The sequence below is a fragment of the Esox lucius genome, chromosome 17, assembly GCF_011004845.1.
Source record: "Esox lucius isolate fEsoLuc1 chromosome 17, fEsoLuc1.pri, whole genome shotgun sequence".
Lineage (NCBI taxonomy): Eukaryota > Metazoa > Chordata > Actinopteri > Esociformes > Esocidae > Esox > Esox lucius.
The window spans coordinates 20,680,651-20,705,835 of record NC_047585.1 but is presented as its reverse complement, the minus strand read 5'-3'; the positions used below and the strand labels follow the sequence as shown (position 1 = coordinate 20,705,835).

Here is a 25,185-nt window from a genome sequence, read left to right as displayed (position 1 = left end):
TGGTTTGCCAGAATCTCTTCGAGGCCAGCCGATAGTCCTTCTCCATGGCCTCACCGAACTCCTCCCAGGCCCGAGTTTTTGCCTCCACAACCACCCGGGCTGCAGCCCGCTTGGCCTGTCGGTACCCGTCAGCTGCCTCAGGAGTCCCACAAGCCAACCAGGCCTGATAGGACTCCTTCTTCAGCTTGACGGCATCCCTTACTTCCGGTGTCCACCACCGGGTTCGGGGATTGCCGCCTCGACAGGCACCGGAGACCTTACGGCCACAGCTCCGAGCGGCCGCTTCGACAATGGCGGTGGAGAACATGGTCCACTCGGACTCAATATCTCCAACCTCCCTCGGGATCCAGTCGAAGCTCTGCCGGAGGTGGGAGTTAAAGATCTCTCTGACAGGAGACTCGGCCAGACGTTCCCAGCAGACCCTTACAGTACGCTTGGGCCTGCCGAGTCTGTCCAGCTTCCTCCCCCACCATCGGATCCAACTCACCACCAGGTGGTGATCAGTTGACAGCTCCGCCCCTCTCTTCACCCGAGTGTCCAAGACATACGGCCGCAGGTCAGATGAGACGACAACAAAGTCGATCATCGACCTGCGGCCTAGGGTGTCCTGGTGCCACGTGCACTGATGGACACCCTTATGCTTGAACATGGTGTTCGTTATGGACAAACTGTGACTAGCACAGAAGTCCAATAACTGAACACCACTCGGGTTCAGATCAGGGGGGCCGTTCCTCCCAATCACGCCCCTCCAGGTGTCACTGTCGTTGCCCACGTGGGCGTTGAAGTCCCCCAGTAGAACAATAGAGTCCCCAGTCGGAGCACTTTCCAGCACCCCTCCCAGAGACTCCAAGAAGGTCGGGTACTCTGCACTGCGGTTCGGCCCGTAGGCACAAACAACAGTGAGAGACCTATCCCCGACCCGTAGGCGCAGGGAAACGACCCTCTCGTTCACCGGGGTAAACTCCAACACATGGCGGCAGAGCTGGGGAGCTATGAGCAAACCCACACCAGCCCGCCGCCTCTCACCATGGGCAACTCCAGAGTGGTGAAGAGTCCATCCTCTCTCAAGGAGTGTGGTTCCAGAGCCCAAGCCGTGCGTAGAGGTGATCCCGACTACCTCTAATCGGAACCTCTCAACCTCACGCACTAACTCAGGCTCCTTCCCCGCCAGCGAGGTGACATTCCACGTCCCTAGAGCCAGTTTCTGTGTCCAGAGATCGGGTTGTCTAGGCCCCTGCCTTCGACTGCCGCCCGATCCTCTTTGCACCGGCCCCTTATGGTCCCTCCTGTGGGTGGTGAGCCCACGGGAGGGCGGCCCCACGTCACCCGTTCGGGCTGAGCCCGGCCGGGCCCCATGGGGGAAGGCCCGGCCACCAGGCGCTCGCATTCGAGCCCCAACCCCGGGCCTGGCTCCGGGGTGGGGCCCCGGCTGCGCCATACCGGGCGACGTCACGGTACTCAAAATTTTATTCTTCATTAAGGGGTTTTGAAAATCAAGACTAGACATTGACAACTCTCTTATCACAGCACAGGTGATGTGATAGAACACACCTGAATAACCAGAAACACCTGTCAACCAAGTGTCCTCAAATAAATAGTGTGACTATGTATCTATTGGAATATGAAGCCAAAAGAAAAAATGGTTCACTGTCCCCATTCAATTACTTAGGGAACTGTATGTCAAAGAAATGTATGGCTCTGGTTATAACAAATTGATCATAATGGGTTATGTGAGTTTATCCAACCAAAGGTGTAAACTGCCTGCCGACCAGATCACTGTCACTGTCCTTCAGCAATTCAACTCAGGGATTATCATTTCCTCCATGGCACTGCCCAGAAAGCATATGGCCACAATCTGTGACACCTCTGACAGCATCTCAACTCCACTTTAATTAAACACATGGAAGATCCTCTCAGTGCCAAACCATCAACATACTGACAAAATCCTGTCCTTGGGCAAAGGCACTACAAGAATATGTAAATGAAATGAATAAATAAACATGTGTTTTGGTTGGATGAAGTAAGACTGTGCTCTGATGACTTTAAAATGATTTTCAGCTGCCCTGGGAAGGGGAACCATGTGTAGAGTTAGATCAATACCCAGAGGACTGAAGATAGTGATTTCAGGACTCATTACTTTGGAAACAATGATTCAGTGACATGCATCTCTATGGGTATGACCTAGTCAGTAGCCAGGGGCAAAGTAGGGGAGGTGGAAAACACAGAATCGCTAAAATGATTCATGTAAGAAATGTCTGTACTTACGTATGAACAGTGAAAAACATCCCATCTAAAGGAACCTATTTAACCACACTAATGCCCTCTCCCAAAATGTCAGTAGAATGTCTTCAATCACAGACATTCTAGTGAGTAGTTAAATCCCTGGTGTTGAAACTTGAAGCAGAATGAAGTGTACAGTGGCCAGAGACTTAGCTAGCGTCATCCCTAAACCACACAGACATCAGCACAAAATCCACTTTAAAGCCTTGCTCCTTCACCTTCCAAGCAACCTTGTGTATGTGTACATGTGGAGATAAACTACTCCTGTCATTTGGGATACAAAACGTTCATTGAAGAGTAGTTCAGTAAAGACCATCTGAATCCCATCAGCATCGTTATTCATGAGTTAATCCACAGTGCCGCATCAGCAGCACGTTGCTTATGTGGGTTAATGATTAGCTCAGCTAGAGCTTACAGACATCTGTTGGTAAACAGCGCTGCAAAGGCCCAATAATCACAATATCTGAACCACTTCACTCATGACCTCATGGGGGATGACATTTTCTGAGGGGTGACTTTTTAATCAGTGCTTTTGCCATGTTCTCATTAATTTATGCGTTTGGCAGATGGTGAGGGTGCTGTTCACAGATCACATGAACACACCAGTCTTTAGTGAGGGAAACGGCCAGCTGCCAGTGTCTCGCTGAAATACTCTTTTATTCTAATGCAGGACCACATCAGCAAATTAACAGGCATGCGTTTCTATTTCTATATTATATTCAATACATAAATGATTCTATCCATACAAAATATAAAAATATGTGGGACCTCATTTACATAGTATTTACATTACTTTCTTAACTTAGTGAATTCATTCATTCATTTAATTATGTACATTCTATAAATTTGAGTAAAATGGTATATACCTAAATCACATTGCATGAAAAGCGTGAGCTTACTAAACTGGCTGTACCTTAGTGTTTCTGCATGGAAATGACATTTGTATCATTATTGCACGTTGGCTTAAACTTGTTGACAGGCAGAGCGCAGGTTGAGAGTCAGAGATACTCAGGATAACTTGTTCTGAAACATTAAATGGATAAACATGCAAAACGTTTGTGCCTTTGAGGAATTGCCCAAAGTCATATCACATTCTGACAAACCCCCTTTGTGGCTGTTGTCTTTTAGGAACAGCCAAACTACGTTAAGTGTATAGTGGGGGGGGGGGGTGCATCAAATGTTAAGAGATAATGCAGTTCTTGCTTTTCCTGCGTTTTCGGGTGTGCAGCTGTCCACTCCTGCCGCTGACTCCAGCCACCCCGGTGGCGTTGTACTTACTGTGGGGAAGCTCCTGGCTGCTCAGGTACCGTAAATGAACCGGCCGTGGGATGGGCTCCCCCAGGAAATAGCCCTCGTCCTCGGACTCAGACGATGAAGAGCAGGTGGAGCACCACTCGTCTTCGTCCTCGTAGTCGTCCCAGGAGTAGGGTCCGGCCAGGCGGCGGTGGGCCCCGGGGTTCTGCAGGGTGAGGTCAGAGGTCGTGCGAGGACACTGCCTGAAAGGCTCCGGCCCCCTGTACCTCCCCCCTGCGCCCCCAAAATGGTCCCGAGTGCCCCGCGGGGGCGGGAAACGGTCGTAGTCCTCTCTGACCGTCAGCTGAGGCCTCTCCCGGGGTCTCTCCCGGCGCTCAGCGGCCAGGTGCAGGGCGTTCTCAGAGCGGGAGCGCCTGGAGCGGCGGGAGCGGTGATGGTGTCTCCGGCGCTGAGGGGTGACTTCGGAGGCAGGCACGCTGGGGGCCTCTCCCCGCCGCTGGCCGCGCTCGCTGATGGGTGGGAGGCGGGCAGCATTGGCACTGCTCACCAGACTGACCCGGTCCTCCTCCTGGTAGGTGAAGCCGGGTGGCAGACGACCTGTGCCCAGCCTCGGAGGCTCCTCGTATTGCAGGGGGTACTGCACGGGTCCCAGGGAGTCCAGCTCCAAGTAGGGCTGGCCCGACGTGAGACTCTGCAGGGACTCGGAGCTGCGGAACTGCCCGGAGGAGTTAAGGGTGCCCATATTGCTCCTCTCGGACACGTTCATGCCAGAGTCTTTGCTCAGGTCCGGCATGGAGAAACGAGACAGGTGTTCCAGGCGCTTCCCTCCCCCGTCCGCTGATGTTCCTTTGGGGACAGAACAGAGTGACCGGTCACAGTGGTCGCCTTCATTAGGCTTTTGATATTATGTCAGTATATTAGATATTGCTACGTTCCTGAGCTAAAAGACATTACACTTTCATACACAAATCCTGTGACTACATCTTGATGTAACGGTGAAGCGCGAGAGTGTTACCTGTGGCGTTGGACAGGGCCAGGGACTCCATAGAGCCTCTGGGTGTCTGCTCCTGGGGTGTGAGCTGCTCCGTGAAGCTAAGTGCGCTGATGGGGTTCCTGCTGCGCCCCAGCTGGCGGGGACCCGCCTCCCTCTGGAACACCTGCGGGAAGCCGTTGGGGTGTGACAGACTGTGGGGCAAATCGAAGCTCTGCTGGGGTTTCAGTTTGGGGGGGTAGAACTCCTCAGGCCCCTGGTGGGACCAGTTTTCATTCATGGAGTGGCCCCTCATGGCCGAAGTTGCCGATCGCTTGCTGACACCGGTCTCCTTTGACCTGGCGTTGGCTTGACTGGCCTGCCCGGGAGAGGTGGAGTTATACGCGCCCCTGACGTTGCATTGGCCGAGCAGCTGGAGGGGGGTCGGGGTGGCTGTGTGGTCCGATCGGCCCTCGTAGGGGTACGCGTCGCCCCCCTGCAACTGGCTCTGCCACGCAGGCGGCTCGCGGTTCAGACTGGGCGTCTGGCTGGACAAACTCAGCAGGTCCATCTGCAAAGACAGAGGGTCCACCTCACCCGAAAAGCGCCCCGCCTGCCCACCACTCCTCCCGGCTTTGGAGCTGCGGTGGGACTCCCGGGTGGAGCGCGCGCTCTGGAAGGCGGAGTCCGAGGAGTCTGACCCGTTAGGCTCCTCCCCCAGGCTGCAGGAGCGCGAGCAGTAGATCTGCCCCTGTTTGGGCAGGAAGGGGCGACCCAGGAGGGAACGCTTGCAGCGACCACAGCAGAAGCATCCCTCGGTGGCGTGCCAGTGCTGCCCGTCGTACGTCATCTGGCCCTGGTCGATGCCTGACATGGGGGGAGGGAGACAGGTCAGGGCAAAGTGGAAAATGTCTGTTACAGAAAATCAATGCTGGCTGCAAGACTACTCCTTGTAGAATACTGTAGGAGGGGAATGGGAGAAATAAGGGGCTGAAAAGAGATTTTTGACACCGAAGCTTGTCAAATACAAAACCTCCGTTTGATATTCCAACCGTAGAAATTGTATTGGTTTACCAAAGGACAGCTATACATCGTCCCTACAACTGGATATTTCTTTGTTCAAATTAGTTATTTTCCAAGTTCAATTTTGTAGGAACTGAGCATGAAAAGGCCCTGGGATGAGGACACTTTGCTGAGTTTGGGGCCAGACTGATCTACCATGACTGGTGCTGTGTAAACACATTGTATTTTAAGTATGTTTGGAGTTGCTGAGGAGAACAGGCCCGGGCTAATAGCTGCCATCTGGTTTCAACATGCTTTCTGATGGTTTCAATTTATAATCAGTTTTACTGAAATACTTTGTATCCTGTATAACAAATAATTACAGAGCTGCATGTCTGTCTGCTGAGGGCTGTGCCAGATCACAGCTGGGGATCCTGTTAGACGATAAGCCAGCGTCTCTCTGGACTGAGCAGAGCACGCAGATATGGCACTGAGCCAACTGGTGATACCACGCTTCGAAAACAGTCCTGCTCAGAACAGGTTTGGTACTGCAAACACCTCTGGACAATGCAGGAAAAAACCCACTTAATACATTTCAAACCACCTCGAGTTCCCCCGACTAAAAAGGGGTCTACGTTCCTTTAGCCCGTGTTGAAGGACGCCGCCTGTCTCACGTCATACCCAGTGTTACTCTCAACTCAAAGTAGGTCGACTCGGCAGCGGGGAGTACTGAAATGTTTCTGGATCTACACCCAGGTCATCCCTGTGTTCTCTCTGAAATGTTTCCTGAGCTACACCCAGGTCATCCCTGTGTTCTCTCTGAAATGTTTCTGGATCTACACCCAGGTCATCCCTGTGTTCTCTCTGAAATGTTTCCGGAGCTACACCCAGGTCATCCCTGTGTTCTCTCTGAAATGTTTCCGGAGCTACACCCAGGTCATCCCTGTGTGCTCTCTGAAATGTTTCCGGAGCTACACCCAGGTCATCCCTGTGTGCTCTCTGAAATGTTTCCGGAGCTACATCCAGGTCATCCCTGTGTTCTCTCTGAAGCCGTGTCCTTCAGTTAAGTGCTCTAAACGCTCTCGAATGGGGTTCTGATGGACAGGACGCATGGCGGCGTACCAATGTGTTCCCCGCACGAGTCGCAGTACTCAGCGTAGAGCGACTCGAAGCAGCCGCAGCAATAGGGCCGGCCCTCCTTCATGATGTAGCGCTGGCCGCCCAGCACCGTCTCACACTCGAAACAGCAGAAGTGCTTCATGTGCCAGTGTCGTCCCTCAGCCTCTGTGCACTCGTCCGCGAAGATGATCTACAAAACGGAGAGGGAAGAGAGGGGATGACGACAGGGTCATTTATCATGCTGCCGAGGCACCGTTTGGAAAATTACAGAGGATGACAGGACAAAGAGCCCTGCAGACTTTCCCTCAGCCTCCACCCTGCCAAGGTTCTGCTGTATCCACTGGTCTCCGTAACTCAGAACATGGTCTGGAAACCTAATGGAAATCCACGCTTGGTCCCGTGTCATAGTCATGCATTTCTTTGTTTACCTGGTCTGACTAGTCCTTATAGTAACCACTGGGCGCTTTTAGTGTCAATGGTCCTTATAGTAATCTCAGTGTAATTAGTGTCAGTGGTCCTTATAGTAATCTCAGTGTAATTAGTGTCAGTGGTCCTTATAGTAATCTCAGTGTAATTAGTGTCAGTGGTCCTTATAGTAATCTCAGTGTAATTAGTGTCAGTGGTCCTTATAGTAATCTCAGTGTAATTAGTGTCAGTGGTCCTTATAGTAATCTCAGTGTAATTAGTGTCAGTGGTTTTTCTAGTGATCACAGTGTAATTAGTGTCAGTGGTTTTTCTAGTAATCATTGTGTAATTGGTGTCAGTAATCCTAATAGTAATCACTGTGTATTTAGTGACAGTGGTCCTTGGCAGAGGCGTCGCTAGTATCAAAGCACATGCGGGGCTTCGACAAGAGACAGGATCTCCTCCACATGCCACAGACTTGTCAGTTGTCTAACCGTTAGCAGAACAAGACCGTGTGAATTGGACCTACATGTAATGAAAGAGGTTTTGATGTGGAGACAGAATTAGCTTTGGTTTATTCTCCTTCCATCACAAACCCTTGAGGTGCTTTACTGCTATTATAAACCTTTCACCAACCCAATTAAAATGGTTGAATGTTTTTATTTTTATACTAGTGGGATATGGACTCATATAGCACGTCTTTCAGCAAATTAGTATTTAGGGCTCGCGTCACCGAGTTTATAATATACAATACGTTGCTCCGCCGTTATTTTAGGGAGTGCCCAGAAGGTTCCAAAATGTCTGAGTATCACAGAAGGTTGTGATGTGGTGTGTGCTGACGGCGTCTCCCCTCACCTCGTCGCAGGCGGAGCAGCGTGGTTTGAGTCTCTCTGCGTGGTGCCGTCCACAGTAGATCTTTCCTTCCTGGTAGAAGTAGATGAGGTCCACCAGCAGCTCGTCACACATGCTGCACACGAAGCAGCCCGGATGCCAACACACCCCGTGGCCCGCCCGGGAAGCAAACACTGCGATGTCGCCTCCGTTTATCTGGCCCCCACACTGAGGTGGAGAGAGACGGGGGGAGAAAAGGGGGAGAGGAGGACCGACCGGGGAGAGGGGCGGAGGGGTTCGAGGAGAAAGGTTCATGGGGTCGGAATGATGAGGGGATTTGGAGGAGTGGGAAAGAGACAGAGGGAGAAGAGAGTTACAATCAGGTTACCTAACCGGCATTCAGCCCTGTGATGCACGGAGGTCAGCCAGGGGAGGGATTACATCCATACACCGTCTTGAAACAACCTGCTCCTGTGTGACTAGGAACGGGTTGTCCGCTGAAACGGAGATTCAGACAGGCCATGAACAGAATCAAGCCCTGAAGAACTGCTTCTTATTGTCTGCAGGGGAATTACTGGGAGCAGAATGCTTCCCTGAATGTTCACACTGTGATTTTCATCTCATATATTAATACTGCTTCCTAGTAGAAAAAAAAAGCAGCTGATAAGCAACATCAACACTTGTTTGTCTAGACTGTGGTGTACCTAGACATCTAATATACGTTCCTGGGTCTTAGAGGAGATAAAGAACACAGCATCCAGGAGCCTATAAACCATCCCTGTCTGACATCCGATCTGGCCCAACTATTAGAACAGATGAGAAGGGAAAACACACCACACACATTCCAGTCAGATAGACTGACAGCCAGACAGACAGACACCCAGGCAGGCAGATAGACAGACACACAGACAGATAAACTGACACGCAGATAGACTGACAGCCAGACAGACAGACACCCAGGCAGGCAGATAGACAGACAGATAAACTGACACGCAGATAGACTGACAGGGTCATGACTCATTGTAAAGCACCATTACATCTGCCATTTTGAATGTCAGCTCAGCCCTTCACATGGTGACTCACAGACAACGTCCCTGGGTATTTAGGAATCTGTCAGATTCGACTCCAAAATAAATAGTCCTATTGTCTTCTACTTCCCTTGTTGATTTTTTGTGTTTGAGATGCCTATGCATATTTCTATCACAACCAAGCAGCTATGTGCACCCCTGTATGACCTTCCTCCAGGGTTCTGTTCGACCTCCACTGGTCTCCTGGGGGAAGTGTCTGTGCGTGTCAGAGTCCCGCGGGTTTTACTGTACCTGCTCACAGATTGCTCCGGTCATCGTCACGGGAAACGGCCTAACATTACCACGGCCCAAATTCTCCCTCTTCCGTTGGTTACTGAAGAGTTTCAGCTCTCGCTTCTCCTCGTCGTCCAGAGTGTTACAGTAACGCACCTGGAAAACAAACATGCAGCCATTATTGAATTTGGAATGAAGGGCTGAAGGGACACAAACCAACATTCATTACATTATCTAGTGACTGTAAACTGTTAGAATGTCCCTGTGACAAATGACCCTTTACCAACATCTACGTGTGTGTGTGTGTGTGTGTGTGTGGGGAGGGTGTTGGAGTTTAGGGTCTTACCTCATTGTCATGTGGAGGCAGCTGATGGAGGAGCTGTTTGATCCGGTGCTTCTCTCCGGGGCTGTTCACATAGGGTACCTTGTCCTCTGGCAGGGTGCTGTAGTACTGATAAACCTGACAGGAGACAGGAGCTGGTCAGTTACCCACTAGCACTAATACTAAAGACAGAGAGACAGACCGAGACAGATGGAGACTGTTCAGCTACACACTAGCACGAGAGACATGGGAGAGACTGTCAAGTGAACGTGTATTGTAATGATGTAGGCAGAGTAATGAAGAATATGTACAGTAAATAATAAGCATTGTGAACCCTTTAACACAGGAACACATACATAAAGGATACACACACACCGTTATTTACAGTCACCTTTGATTCATAGCTCTCAAATCCAGACTTAATGGAATCTGGGCTTTCACTCCCTCCCAGGATGTTGACACAGGTATGCACTAGATTACCCATCGGCATCATGCACACACACACACACACGCAAGCGCAACACTGCATGGGTCTGACAGAGAAGTGTTAATCCAGCAATTCAAAATGACTGCGACATTTTATACATTATGCCGACCAACAGAGAATGTCCTCTTGGTTAAATGTATTATCGTCCTTCCACTAGGCAGTAACAGGGTGGCCGAAACATAACGGGAGCCAAGACTCCCCAGTTCCTGTGATTTCAGGAGCAGTGAGCAACAGAGGATAGAGCAGGAGGAGGGGGACGGAGAGAGACAAGACACTACCAGAGTGCATGAGACACAATCAATATGTGCTGACCACAGTGCCAAAGGCAAGCCAATTTAATGGCCTATCTATCTAATGAATGGATCTTTGGACTGGAACCTATCAGCAGTGTCCTTGGGTACAATATAAAGGGCATGCCAGCACAATCATACGGACAGCACTGAATGATCAAGAAGGCCTTCTGCAAAAAACATAGATATTGTAAACCAAAGGCGAGATCATCCATGTTCTCACAATACCCGATTTAAAGCCAAGCCCTTTGCAACATGGGCAGTGACAGCGGGAAATCTTGTCTGACTCTTAATCACAAAAGAAAGAACTACAAGGTGCATTATTATTGTGGACTACTCTAAAACCTTTTTGCTTTCAGTGCAACTACATTCCTCTGGATGTGTTTGGGTTGGCTTGGCTCCTGTTGGCAGGGGACAGAGGAAAAGGGAATCACAGAAGCCGCTCAGGGATCCTGCACAGCTCATGAAACCCCAACTGTGGTCAAGCACTGATAAATCATGGAGCACAAACACTCCTCAGAACCAGTTGGGACAAGCAGATTGGGTCAGCAATGGTAATCAGTGGCTTGGACACCAAACCGCCTCAGATTAAATCTGCATATTTATTTTACACAGGGAATATATTTCTATGAAAGGGTAAATCAAATCCCAGCTGCTTTTCATCACTGTTCATTGGCGTTACTGACAGGATTTGGGAAACAATGTAAGACTAGTCCTGACACACTATAACAGCCAGTGTTTATTTGAAATACCACCCTCCTGACAGAAGGTGAAAGCAACATGAAACATACTCTGTGATCTGCCTCCCTGATAGTGGAAAGAGCGAGAGAGAAAATGTATACTGTATGGGCCTTCCTGAAGCCTGAAAAAATGAGTTCCCTTTTCAATAGTCCCCAATAAAGCCTGATAACTGGTTTCAGAGATGAAACATGAAATGCAGCGGAGATTCCTTCCGTTTCACACCACCGAAACAGTTCCAGCATGAATCCAGATGTTCAATGCATAGCATAAGGGGAGATCATGTTTATTTATCCCAGAAACCCTGTTTGATGGAGTTGCTCCCATAGACTTTGTGGACTGCTGAGGTATGTAGCTATAGAACGCTGACTGAACACAACGGAGACAGAACAGCAGGTTCAACCTGACAGCCCTCTGAGAAGAAACATACACCTGGAGCTCCGATTCTAGAGATAAACTATTATTCACCATCTCTGTGGCTGGGCAGGGATAGGCATTGAAAAGAACCTCAGTGGAGAGTCTCCACCCACCTTGCTAGGTAAAAACAAATTCTATGACTAAATGTATTTTAGGTTGGGAAGAGCACAACCTGCACACTCAGTAAGTCCTACAAACCAACAGTAAGTCCTACAACCTATAGCCTAGTCTCTCAATGGAAAAGACAACCTTTAAACCAGAACACTGGGTGTCTTACTGCTTTGGAAAGCCAACAGTCAATCCCTAGTCTTATTTTTGATAGGATGGTGATTTGCTGCTTTAAAAGGGGGAATTAATTGACCAGAGGTCATATGTGACCCTTGGGGCTGGAAAACAGTAGGGCTCAGCCTTGGGCGATTAAATTCAGGGGAGAGTTAACAGTCTATTGACCATCCCATTGCACAGGCAATAAGGCTTGCTTTCAGTTAATCAAGAAAATGAAACTCAGATCTAGAAGGGTTTTATTGCATAATGAGAAACTGTCCCACACACGTACACCTCAGCTATATTATAAAACAAAAAATCCAAAATGGCCGTGCAGTGTGTTTATGCATGTCAGCTAAACAGAGTCGATAATAGGCTTGTGAAATCATGAGTAAACAGTTCGCAATCAGAGTGAAAGAGGTATTAATTCAACCTCTGCCCTCATACAATCACCGTCAACCAACCGGCACACTCGGCGTGAAACGGCGGGTACAACTTTGATCCGACATAGACGCAATCGGGGAATCCAACCGTGGTGGAAACAGCGAAGCATACCTGTTCTGGTTTGAGCCCCGGGGGCACCCAGGCGTATTCCTCCAGGGCGCAGCCCGAGTCGTCGTCCGAGGTGGAGTTCCTCTGGAAATCGTACATCAGCTTGGTGACCGTCTTCTCCATCTCCAGAGGCACGGCCGTCACCACATGCTCCTCACGCCGGCACTTGCAGTGGACACAGATCTTTCTAGAAGACACAGGGAGCAGAGGTCAGGGATGACTTAGGCAAGCTTACAGCGGGCAACAGCGGACAACAGCGTCCTTCAGGAATGCTAAACCGGCACCCGTCCAAGTAAATAGTGATACGGAACACCGCTGCCAACCAACCAGGATTCATGGTTTGTATGTTAAGAACTACATTTCAATCCAGGTCACTGGCTGTAAGGTGTCACCGTAAATGAGTATCTAATGGTAAAACTCCATGGTTCTGCTTTAACACACAAATCCATGTTTATGATGGCCTATTTTGAATTCAAGGACACAACTCGAGGAGGACTGGGAGATAGGAAGGTTAGGTAATGCTTGTCTACTCAGAGATGATGTTCTGACCTGCTTGAATTTGTTGCCTGCTGTAGATGTCGCCTTCAAGCACACTGTATTTGTTTGTCTATTAAACCTCTTAAATATAGACATTTGTTCATTCATTTGTTTGCATCCACCAATAATCAGTTCAGACCAAATGTTTATTCTCAACTTCACGTATGGCAGAATGTGGCTTGAATTTATAACTCTCCCAAAGCCTTTGTTTTGAGGGGTTTCAATGGCAAAGCAATGAAGCATGTGAAATCTAAACTCCATCATAGTTCAAGGGTCAGGGTTCACATGTCACGGCTTCCTGCTGTGCGTTTCACCAAGGAGCAGGATCTCAGAGAAATTCTACCTTCCACGCCATCAAGGACATAACGACAAACAGGTTAGGGAAATGATTTGCCCAGGTACTGACAGTGATTGAAAGCAGTATATATTCACAATGTCTTCTAGAACACCAGCGAACCTGGGAAAAGTGCAGATTTTTTGTTGTTGCTTGGTACAGGCTGTTGTCCATGCTAGATCCAACATTGACGAGATGATAAAATTTGGGAATTTTAATTCAATGAGAAAATGGGAATAATGGAAATAGTAATAGAATTAGGGCAGATATCCTGAAATGTCTATACATTCATTGTGTTACAACATTAAATCCCTTCTTTTCTATATAACACAAAAAGTCCATAAAGTCAAAGCGAAAAAAAAGTAAAATACACTCTCAAAATTCCTTTCCAATTTAAGCATCCTCAGTATATGCACCCAGTGCTTTCCTTAATCCTTATCCACAAAAACAGAGGGTTGTCCCACATCAAGGTGAAACCTGTCTGTCCTGTAACCAGTGGACACGGTTATATTTACTAACCTATGCTTCCCCTCAGGCAGCCAATTCCATGACCAGCCAGATGCCTGGCGAGCAGCACAGGGTAAGAGAGGAACTAGGGCTAAGGCCTCTCTGACAGACAGACAGAAACAGAGAGACTCTTGTATCCCTTTCATATAGGATTTGCAGTATTTAGCCAGAGAAAAAATATTGAGCAATGTTTATATGGCCCCCTTTTATAAAGACAAATGTTTAGTCCATTTTGTCAGCATGTGCATTTTATATGCCCATTGCTGTAGACTGGAATATAGAGATGTGGTTGAAACAGATACTTTCTCTGTTCACTTGTGATGTTCAACTGTAATATACTAAGAGGTTATTGTATTATGATATTAAACAAGAAAACAAGTTATAAAAGGTTATCTTCGTAATGTCAACATTTGAATGGAAAAATAGGGTAAAGCCAACATTCTATGTAGTCCTATAGAAACAGACTAGTGCAACATCCATCAGCTCTAATGCAGGAACAAGCAAAAGTAACTACATCTCTCATTAAAACGGTTTAGAAAGAAGAATACGTTCTGTGTATTAGAGCAGTAGAAATTCCAAACTGGCTAAATATAAAGCACCGAATAGCCCAGAGCTGAGGATATGTCTGGATTTCAAGCTGGGTTATTGCACTGCTATTCCAGCATTTTAAATACAGTGGCTTAAAAAGTATTCAGACACCTTCACTTTCTCCACATTTATAATTTAAAAAAAGGATGCCTTCAAACTACACATAAAAACAAAGTGAAAAAAGGATTTGAATTTAAATATCTCATTCACATTTTTCATGTACATAAGTATTCAGTGCCTCTGCCATGACAGACCAAATTGAGCTCCAATGCAACCTGTGTACTTAGATCATCCTTAAAATGTTTCTAGAACTTGGAGTCCATATAGGGCTAATTCAATCGATTGGACATGATTTACATAGGCACACACCTTCCTATATAAGGTCCCACACTTCACAGTGCATGTTAGAACAGAGACCTCAAGATTTCCTAGATCCGACCCTCTAACTGGGCAAGATGGATCTTTGTAAGGGAGGTGACCAAGAACCCAAAGGTCACCCTTAACAGCATCAGAAGTTCTCTGAACAGATGGGAGAACCTGCCAGAAGGGCAACCATCCCGGCAACAATCAATTGGGTCTTTATGATTGAGTGTCTAGATGGAAGCCACTTGAGTAACTGGCCCATGACATGACACTCGGAGTTGCCAAACAGTGCTTTATGGACTCTGAGAGCATGAGTAAAAAGATGTCTAGGTCTGATGAGACCAAAATCTAAATATTGGGCCTAAATGCTAAGTGCTACGACTGGCAAAAACAAGGTAATGCTCATCACCTGGCTAATACCATCACTACTGTGAAGTGATGGTATCCCCATGCTATGGGGATGCTTCTAAGCAGCATGGACTGGGAGACTGGTCAGGATGGAAGAAATGACGAACTGAGGAAAATGCAGAGAATTCCTTGAAGATAACCTGATTCTGAATGCACTGGACCTCAGACTGGGGTGAACATTCATCTTTCAGCACAACAACCAGAAGCAGACAGCCAATGCTGGCTTCCGGACAAGACTTTGAATATCCTGGACTGGCTCAGCCAAATGCCGGGATATGAACCCCATCACTGGCGACACCTAGAGATTGCAGTTCACCAACGGTCCCCATCAAATCTGAAAGAGCTTGAGAGGAAGTAGAATGGAAGAAACTGCCTAAATCCAGGTGTGCCAAGGTGGTAGAGGCATGTCCAAGAAGACTCGAAGCGGTGATCGCTGCCAAAGGCGCTTCTATAAATTACTGAATAAAAGGTTTGAACATTTCTGTACATGAGATTCATTTTTTAGTTTCAATACATTTTCAAACGATGTATTTCTGTCATTAGTGGATACTGTCTGTAGATTGACAACAACTTTTTTTTACTAATTTATAAATTCAGTCTATAATACAACACACTAAAGAGAGTGTTCTCATTTTGCATAACCTTACATTCCTTTGCAATTACTGGTACATCGTTTTATCGTAACTTCCCTAACCCCTGCTCTTCTGGGAGCTGTTCCATGTAAAAACCAGCTGTTTGAGATCTTCCAACGCATCCACAACCTTCACCATTCCTCCATACAGTTTATCTCAAACTATGCTATGTGTACAGCTTGCTTGTGATAAATAAGAGTAGTGAATGAAACCTCTACATCAGCAGTATGGCTACGTTTAAACTAAGCCTGAGGCAGAACCTTACCCATATCATCACTAGGTTCCTAAAATCAAATGTATCAGCTTTGCTGCCGACATGCCTTTCACATACCTTTCAGATTAAAACTGGTCAAAAAATGTATGGTGTGGTAAAATGTTTCAGTTTTAGGCTTAGTACACCAAGCTCTGTACACTCAACTGGTTAGTCTGTTAGCTCGTCACACCGCCTATCCTGGCCTCACCATTAACACAGCACTATAAATGACAGTCCCAAAATGTGCATCTTCAATGGGTTGTTATGAACTAGTTATTCCAGTAAGCGTTCTGAAGTGATGATGTGTCTAATGACTCTGAACAAAACCTACATGGTTTAGGTTTGATGGATTCCCCGAAAAACCTTTGTGGACTGCTTTCTATTAGTTAAATAAAGTCACTGAGCTAAAATGCAGATCTCTCCTTCGTCAATAACTTTGGACAAGGGCAATCTACCTGGGTTTCTAGATGCTACGGACTTCAGAGAGCAGTCTGCATGAATATTAAAACAATATATGAATGAACTGTCAAGATAACTCATGAATATTGATAGCAATGCTAAGGAGTACATGGAGCCAGGCCGTGGCTCGCAAATGAAGTGATCATCTCTCTGACACGCAGTTTGTAGAGGGGAAGAGGGGAGAATCAAACAGGTCCATCCCAGCAGAAGGACCATGCCTGGGGCTGCATCCTCTCATTACAATACAGTAGTCCCCTATCACTACTAATGGAGGTGTGACTAACCGGAGCAACACATTACACACAAACACACACATGAAATGTATGTTAAAACAAAGGGATTATTCAGTTTCTGATGGTAAATAGGAAACCAATAAATATTAAAACATGCCTCACATGCATCTCCCACTCCTTTCCAGGCTAGCGGGTTTATTCTGCTAGCCTAAATTGGTTAGATGAAAAGACGGCTTAAAGATAGGGGTTTAAATAGAACCTGGAGGAGTACATTGTGTCACACTGCATTCCAGGTTAGAGTACAGTGTATCTTGTCTTTGAGCTGGACAAGGTAGCAGGATGGCTGGGAACCCGTGGGACCAATGAGTCTCTCTCTCTCTCACTCACTCGCTCGCTGTCTCCTCAGATGTGTGGAGGCCATCATCCAGTGCTGTACCTCCCAACCTTATGATCTCCTTGTGTCAGGATTGGCAAAGAAATGCCCAGGGCCAGAGCCCCTTATTTCTAACACGCTGCATATGACGGAGACAGCACTCCCATGTTCCCTTGGTCATCTACAATTGAAAGTGTGCCCTAGTAATACAAGTCAAGTTCCCTACATGACCAACAGCTTGTAAAAAAATAAAAATAAAAGAGAATCTCCAATGTAAAGGGAGGAGAATAGAGTAAAAGAAGTTGACGGTTTCCCTTTTAAACGTGGCCTTTCCTCTCCTGGGGCAGATAAAGCCAAGCCTTCTATGGCTATAGAGCACAGCAGAGCAGAAGCCCTTCATAGGCTGGAAGGTAATGCGTCAGAGCGTACAATGATCCCGGAGACAATGTTAGTAGACAATCATTCACCACCAGTGTTAATCATCACATCGCTCCTCCACATCACCCCGGTAACAGCCAAGTTAAACAGCTCTGACAACACGGCAGTCAGTAGACACACCAACCTCACAGGTTCAGTCCGCTGGTGAAGCCACTGACACACACACACACACACACACACACACACACACACACACACACAGAAGTACCAACTAGAACGGTGATACATACTAGTTTTTCTGTATATTCATCTACCACTGAAATCCTTAATAAGCACCTATGGACTTCCTATGAGGTACCGGTACCAATCCCCTGAGGTACCGGTACCAATCCCCTGAGGTACCGGTACCAATCCCCTGAGGTACCGGTACCAATCCCCTGAGGTACCGGTACCAATCCCCTGAGGTACCGGTACCAATCCCCTGAGGTACCGGTACCAATCCCCTGAGGAACTGGGACAAATTATCTGCCAGACCGGGAATATATCAACTGTTCGGGTTAAGGGTTGGTGCTGTTCATGTAACTAACCCAAATTCAAATTCAGCAGGTCCATCTTCTAACACATCCACAACCCTTGCCATTCTGAAAAAAAATTGCTATGCTGAACCAAATCCCAGCATTCAAGACTAATTCCAGAGTGTCTTTGAGAACCAATACTGCTTTTCCATGGCACAATTTTGGACAGACGAGACACCAATGGCAGCTGAGATGAGAGGTTCCGAAAAACAGCTGAAGGCAGGCAGTAGCCAGAATTACTTTCTGCTGCTTTGCTTTTTCTGGACGTGCAGGGTAAAGACAACAAATGCTTTTTTTTTTTTTTTAGCTACCTTTGTTCTATGAGATCAGATGGACAGTTCTGTTTAGTATTATTAAATTGACTATGTTCAATAGTTTTTAGGAATGTACTGTGTTATAGGGATCAAACCAAAAGTGCTATGAGCAGCTAATTACTGCCAACTGACCCAATGTTTTCCATTGAATGGCGATTAGGTTTGTGCCCATCTGCCACAACAAGTAACTATCCTTAAATCAATGCACAGAGCTACCTGCAAAACAACACACTGTTACACATAAATGGGAGGGAAAGACTAGAGCTGTAACACTTAACTGCAGATGATGAGTTTCAGCTAAGGCAGCTGTATAACAGATGATACATTTACTTATTCATAAGTGTTTACATGTTAAGTAAATGCTGCTGAGCCAGATGGAGAGTAAGTCAGAGAGGGCAGAGGTTTCTTTGTGCTCCTAGGACTTCAGTACTCATATGAAACTGTAGCTATGCTGATATCTTGATTGTCAAGCTGCTAATGAGAGATCTAAACAAATGATTAGCACGTTCGACATGCTGACAAACAACAAATCTAGTATACTACCGAATAAAACAGTTATATCAGGGTGAAAATAAAGTGTTGAAAACGGATCTGGAATTGTTATACACCTCAAGAAATATTTTTTGGTTGCCAATAAACTGATGCTACGGTAGGGAACTGTTAAAGTGTGAAACATCTCCGTTAGTGTGGAATCAACTGGATTCAGACAGATGCATATGAGTGTCCATTTTTCATTATTCCCCAGTTAGCCCGTTCACATGCTAATCCAAAATGACCTATCCTTAATCAATCCCGCGGCCGGGTAGGGCCAGGCCATAAAGGCAAAACAACAAAGACTAATCCAACTGAAAGGCAGAAGCCTAGAGGACTGACCGCCGAACCATGAAGAGTACAGAGAAAGTGGATAATATAATCCATTGCGGAGGACAGCCTGTCTGTAAGAAGTGGAGATTAGTGAGACGATTTCAACTATTGCGTGCGAGAACACAATCACACTATCTCAATCAGTATACATAACTGTACATTCCCAAGAAGTAGGGTAGCAGCAAAAACAATTGCTCTACTTCCAAACCATTAATGATCGCTCGTAAAATAAATGTAAACTCACTGATGTTGATCTGGTTTAGTTCAAATCGAGCGAATAGTCTACCACGAGAGCCACATGCTTGTAGCACAGAAATGTTGCCTATATTGGGGTAAGAAAATATAGAACCCATTTACAACCGATTACAACATCTCAATGGCACAGTTTACGCAAACTCGCACGCCTAAACTAAATATATATTTTTTTACATGTTGGAATATTACGCAAATATAGCCTTGTCAGCTGTGCAAACAACATCCCTATGCAAAACAAAGAACCCGCAAAATGTAGATTTAATGCATGTTTACCTTATTATAATATAGGTGATCGGGAGAGTATCACTATGCTCCCAGTGAACTTGTTCGTCAAACACGCGTTCCTGGTTACAAACGTCTTCATAGTCAAGAAGGCTAATATTCCTGCGCCGGTTTTACGAATGCTGCTCTCACTCCACCGTCCGTGCAAAGACGCAATCTATTCCTGTAGACTACAGTCCACGAGCCTTTTTTCCAAGCTTCTCCGCAATCACCACGCGCACAGATTGGAAGTGAAGCGACAGTATACCTTTTATTACTCCAACCGAAGTGAGTTCATGCAATAGCCTAAACTGTAGACTACATTTCGAAGACATAAAAAAAACATTTCTGGAGCAGGGCAGCAATAGAAAACTAGAAAGCTGAAAGATTATCCATAGCGGACCCCTAGTGCGTAACCACGGAGCGCTGCGCAGCGACTCGCTCGTAACGGAGTCCACTGTCCTCGCCTGCACCACCGCCCCCTCCCCTCTCGAATGCTAATGACTATCCGTGATGTCGGCAAGTCACCGTCCTAACGTTGGTGTAAATTAGATGCGTGAAAGACTGGTGTTAGGGAATCTACTGCATGCTAATTTAAAAAAACAAATCCCTGAAGTAACTGCCCCAGGGCAATCAGCAAGGAAAGAAAGGGAATAGGACTGCGGGGTAAATCCAAGTGCTTAACAAGTACCAGTAGAATTAAGGAGAATGAGGAGGACTCATAACCGATACAGAACACTAGCGTGGAATTGAAGTCCTCTTGTATACTCATTAGTCATCCAATGATATTGAGCAATTTGTCAACAGGTTTTGAAAAACATAGGTTATTGTGAATGTAGCTCCGTGTCCTTGATTATAGGACCACTGAGCTGAACCATTAGCTTACACCTTCCTGTTTTTTAGGATCAGTGAACAATATGGAAAGGACATATTGTAGACAACATGGACACATTTATGCTTATCACTATACTGTGTCCTAAGGGTTTGTTTAGAGCTTAACCATTTCCCCTTACTTTTTGGAATGAAATCAATGGATCACTTTGCAACCTAAAACATAAGTAACATTTAATTTAACTATGGCAGGTCAAGAAATAATCCCCTTAGGGACATGGTAATTTGGTATTGAAATGTTTTTGTGAACTCAATCTTCCATTAAAAGTGACTAAATAAACAGGCTGGTTGTTCCCCACTAGATTATTCCATTTTGGCTATTCTGGTCGGTTGTAATCTATGAACACTTACATGGCTCTAAGCCTGTAATGCTATCTGAGCTCCTTTCCAGAATTAGTGTTAGGGGTGTTTTAAAATGTCCTGCTGCTGCTAATGTGCTTATTTGTCTTGCAATGAATGTTTAGAGTGAGGGAAAATTATGATCAAACCCAAATACATGACATTTATTTTTTGCAAAGTATGTTTAACAGATTTATGGTTGAGTTCAAAAGGGAAACAGTATAATGAGGGGCAGTTTGTAATTAATTCAAGATTTGTTGATTTTTCCTCACATGCGTCCTCTGCAGTGGTAGCACAGAAGAAAGAAGGAAAGTAGAAAAAAAACCCAGACAAAAATCAGTGGTTGAATGTATGAACTCAGTTTGCGAAGCTGCTGACAGAGGCAGCTCCTAACGACCGCAGTTTGAGGACCATCCAGCCCTGTTTCGGTTCTCATTCACCTCCTGGAGTTAGCATACAGCTTCCTCTCCCAGTGCCGAATGTCTGGCCTGGATTCGCCTTTCACACGTGGCAGCGTGCCTCCCCTTGGCCTACGCGTCTTTAGCCCCACATACAAGTACTGTAATCCCAACCCCTTTACAAACACAACAGTATCAATTACCCCTCACCCTGTACTTAAGGCATTTCCACTGGCTTTTATGAGGAACTGTAAGTGACAGCGTCACTGCCCCTCACCGCTGCGGAGCAGGTCGCCTGATCTTGGGGCTGTTGCTGCTTCACATGGGCTTTGCCCTTTCTCCTTTAAACTGATCCATGGCCAGATGCGTTGGAACTCTAATAAAATATATACCCAGGCCAGCTTGGGGAACATGCTGCAGATAACATTTAATTTACTGTAGGAATGTGGTGACTCTGCATGGTCCTTTTTGGGAAATTAGAAGTGGTTCACTCCCTTGCAAAGCATGCTGGGCCATTAACAGCGCCATTGTCCGGATCAAAGCACAGGATCTAGATATTATGTGTACTTACTGCCCAGAGGGATGAATGAGCCACGTCACATGTTTTATAGTTGCACTTCCTGTGAGGATCTTATCCTACATTGATATTATCTAAACTGTACAAAGGAATGAACAAACCTACCAAGACCAAAAATGAATGTCAGTAAGCCAAACACCCCTGGGATCTATATCTCAGACTTGTGATGATTTGGACTGATCCACAATAACTTTGAACACCACCCAGTTTTCACATAGCTGATGATAACTATCAGTGAATCAACACCAAGGCAGCTGGGTCTCATCTGAACAGCTGATCACTGTGGAGAGAGACAGAGCACTCCTTTTCTGGTCTGACCACTCAGAGATAACCACATTCCTATTTAGTGACCAGGCTGTGCTAGTATCAAAGCAGTTGCGACCAGCAAGGCAGTTAGATTGATCCAACTTCCTTTCCCCCAGACTAGCCTCGTTTCCAGCCAGATATTTGGAGTCACTTCAAAAAAAAGAAATCTCTGCTAGCACTGTTACCATTCTCTTCCAGCGGATTCAACCCAGTACTCAGTACGAGACAGGATTTAAAGTAGACAGATTGAGGCTGTGGAGAGATACTCAGCACAAGGGCACTTCTATAGTAATGTTACCAGGAGATAAGTGACTATTACACACCCCAAGATGAATGTTAAGTGGATTAATTCTACATGCTTTGAGGGATGAAATTATTTTTTATAGTGGGAAAAGTGTGTGCGTGTGTGTGTGTAGAGGGGTTAATAGTAGAAGTCACCAGTTTGACTGAAAGTTTGTTAACTCCTCTGTCTCATTCTCTGTCTACTGGACCAACTATAGCCAGGCTGCTGAAGTCATTAGGCGAGAGGGAGAGAGTGTTCTGCTGCCTCAGCGCCATGGAGGGGCCCTGGGCTCTGAGGTGACCTTGAGGAGAGGCTCTTGAGGGACACGCTATTTCTGCCCCCGCTGGCCCACTTACAGCAAGAGCTCTTCAGCATGGAGAAACATGTTGCTGGGGCCTCATCCATCAGACAGTCCATCTCTAGCCACAGACAGGCTGGCTCCCTCCGTGTACAACTCTACCTCCGTCTCCCTGGGAGCGTTTCCAGTCCTACACGTGGACTCGGATCCATGACAGTACTGGGTCATGTTAGCCTGTGGCTGAAGAAGGTGGGGGAGTCGGTAAAGGCATTCGTAAATGCAATGGGTAAATGTTGACTGTATATCCATGAACAATTTAGAAGTGCATTATTGTGCACCGACGTGAACCTAGAACCTAGAAAGGCCTGGTAATGAATGCTGAGCAGCCAGCTGTCTAAACCTCCCACACCAAACAATCTAAGGGTCTCTTTCATGACTGAGCTTCCATTCATCCCCAAGCGGAAGTGGATTGATCCACCTTCAAGGAAGCCGCGTTGGGCATCGGTACCTCAGCGTCTCTCAGTAGCCGATAGCACCCACTGGGTCAGAAAGCTGGGTACCGGAAAGCCACAGACTTCTATTCCAGGACCCTCTCCTCTCTCCCAGCAGTCGCCCAGTCGCCATGTGGAAAGGAGAGGAGTGACCAGATGTTCCATTAATAATAGATCTGAACCGCCTCATTAGGGTAAACACAGTAGTGGAAAATAACAACAGCAGCGCGATACGATATATTACCTCCTTTGTTCAGAGCACGCCCAACCACTACATCACAGGAAGTATACTAAAGCCCAGGTTGCACTGCAACACCACAGCCAGGAAAAAAGGACAACAGTACCGTGTTGATCACGCGTAATGCTTGAAGAGGGAAATCAGATAAGCACAACAAAAGCGTACCTGTGGTGAAGGATACAGGGTTGTTTAAAACAATCCCATGGGCTGTGCACCACTTTCTCCAGAGCTTCATGTAATGGTTTAAACTCCAGAAATCCACTTTTAGTCAAATAAACCATTGCTCAAGTATGTCACGTTTAAATATTTAGTTTGAGAAAGACTGCCAGAAAAAGAGAGAAAGATCTCCAACAGTGATGGGTCTGCCCAAGGGGGTATGTTACCATTCCAGTCAGGGACCAAGGAGGACACAGAGTGCACGCTGCTCATGTCCACTTCAAATTTGCGATTGGCAAAATGTGTCATCTATATGCATTTGGAACACATGGCAGAACTTCCCCTGAAAATCTTTGTGTATGGGAGAGACTTTTCCTCCTTGCTGTTCCATAAATAAGAATATCTAGAACACAAGTCACACTTACTAAGCTATATTAAATTACATGTATTCAATTACATTTTTAATCAGATTTATTTTTTTGCTAGTTAGTGTGCCTTCAAACTTAGAAAGACAGAAAGTGCCACTGGCAATAATGAGTAAAAAAAATATTTTGCTTTCATGAAGTCACACACACACACAAGCACACACAAGCGCGCACACGTGTGCACACACAGTTCATACAAGGCGGGCTGCCTGGAAATTAATCTGTGTTATGGATCAGGAAGGCGTGGACCCCGACCCAGGATGGACTGCTAGAGCTTCCTGTTACATGAGAAAAAGAGAAACTGCGAGAAAGCTAGGATAGAGGACACTTTCATTTATCTGCAGGGAAAAATATGACCTTTGGCTCCTGCTGTGCATACCTTTGTGATTTGCAACAGTGAATAAAGAACCCCTGAAAAAGCTGATCAGAGACCTATCCTGCTACATGCCTGTTTAAGTCCAGTCATAGGTTGATGGGAAGACATGGCGCTGTATAAATATCTTATTACCATTCAGATTCTCACAACGGCAGAATAAGCAATGGCAAAAAAAAATACCTTACCACCTTCTGTAGAACACTGTCAAAGCTGTCTGAACTTACATAGACCTGCACAGGAATAAGAAAAAAAATCTGTCTTATTATTCACTAATTAATTCCCCCCCTCACCTCTATAATCCACCATTTCACTTTGATAATTATCTCACAGGGGAAATATACTTTAAGTACCAGGCTATAGGCTATTCTGGAATACAAATGAATTTAACTGATAGAGGTTTTACAGTATAAGGTAATCCTAAAAGTGTCTACGAAGGTTTGTTTGGAGTTATCTGACACAAACAGATGAAACTAGAAGAAGAAAAATCTGATTTCAGAGTGGTAGACCGAAAGACCCAGCTTATGAAAGTGACCAATAAATATGAAGGGCACCTTCTAAACACAAAACAGAGGTTCTGGGAGCAGAGTGGGTCCTTGTAAAATCCTGAATGTTTCACATCAACCAACCCTGAAATATAACAACCCAAACAGTTTTTAAATTCACTGGCAACCACAAAAATAACCAAATTCACTTTGTTGAGGCGATTCAGCCCACAGTCCCATTTAATTATCCCATTTCCTGCAACAAGCTGTGATCGATGATAAGCAGATGATCCACACCCTCCAGGTCAATATGACCCTACAGCTCCACAGTCTGTCCCAGACCCTGAGGCAGTTATGGA

General features: G+C 46.1%; 1 protein-coding gene across 4 annotated transcripts in view; it reads right to left on the bottom strand.

Moving 5' to 3' along the window:
• Positions 1-1,524: 1,524 nt before the first annotated feature.
• Positions 1,525-25,185, bottom strand: part of prickle2b (prickle homolog 2b) — a 91,648-nt gene continuing 67,987 nt past the window's right edge. Inside the window, exons 1-8 of one of the 4 annotated variants that reach the window (XM_029114246.2) lie at positions 19,579-20,081; positions 12,236-12,419; positions 9,509-9,622; positions 9,181-9,318; positions 7,886-8,089; positions 6,629-6,815; positions 4,550-5,371; positions 1,526-4,380 (exon numbers count right to left, since the gene is read on the bottom strand). In XM_029114246.2, the coding sequence (XP_028970079.2) occupies positions 3,461-4,380; positions 4,550-5,371; positions 6,629-6,815; positions 7,886-8,089; positions 9,181-9,318; positions 9,509-9,622; positions 12,236-12,355 (2,505 nt within the window). In that variant the 5' untranslated portion in view covers positions 12,356-12,419; positions 19,579-20,081 and the 3' untranslated portion in view covers positions 1,526-3,460. Of the gene's footprint in view, positions 4,381-4,549; positions 5,372-6,628; positions 6,816-7,885; positions 8,090-9,180; positions 9,319-9,508; positions 9,623-12,235; positions 12,420-19,294; positions 19,316-19,578; positions 20,082-25,185 lie in introns of those variants that run through there. The other 3 variants (XM_029114248.2, XM_013138388.4, XM_029114247.2) reach the window with 3 other exon arrangements.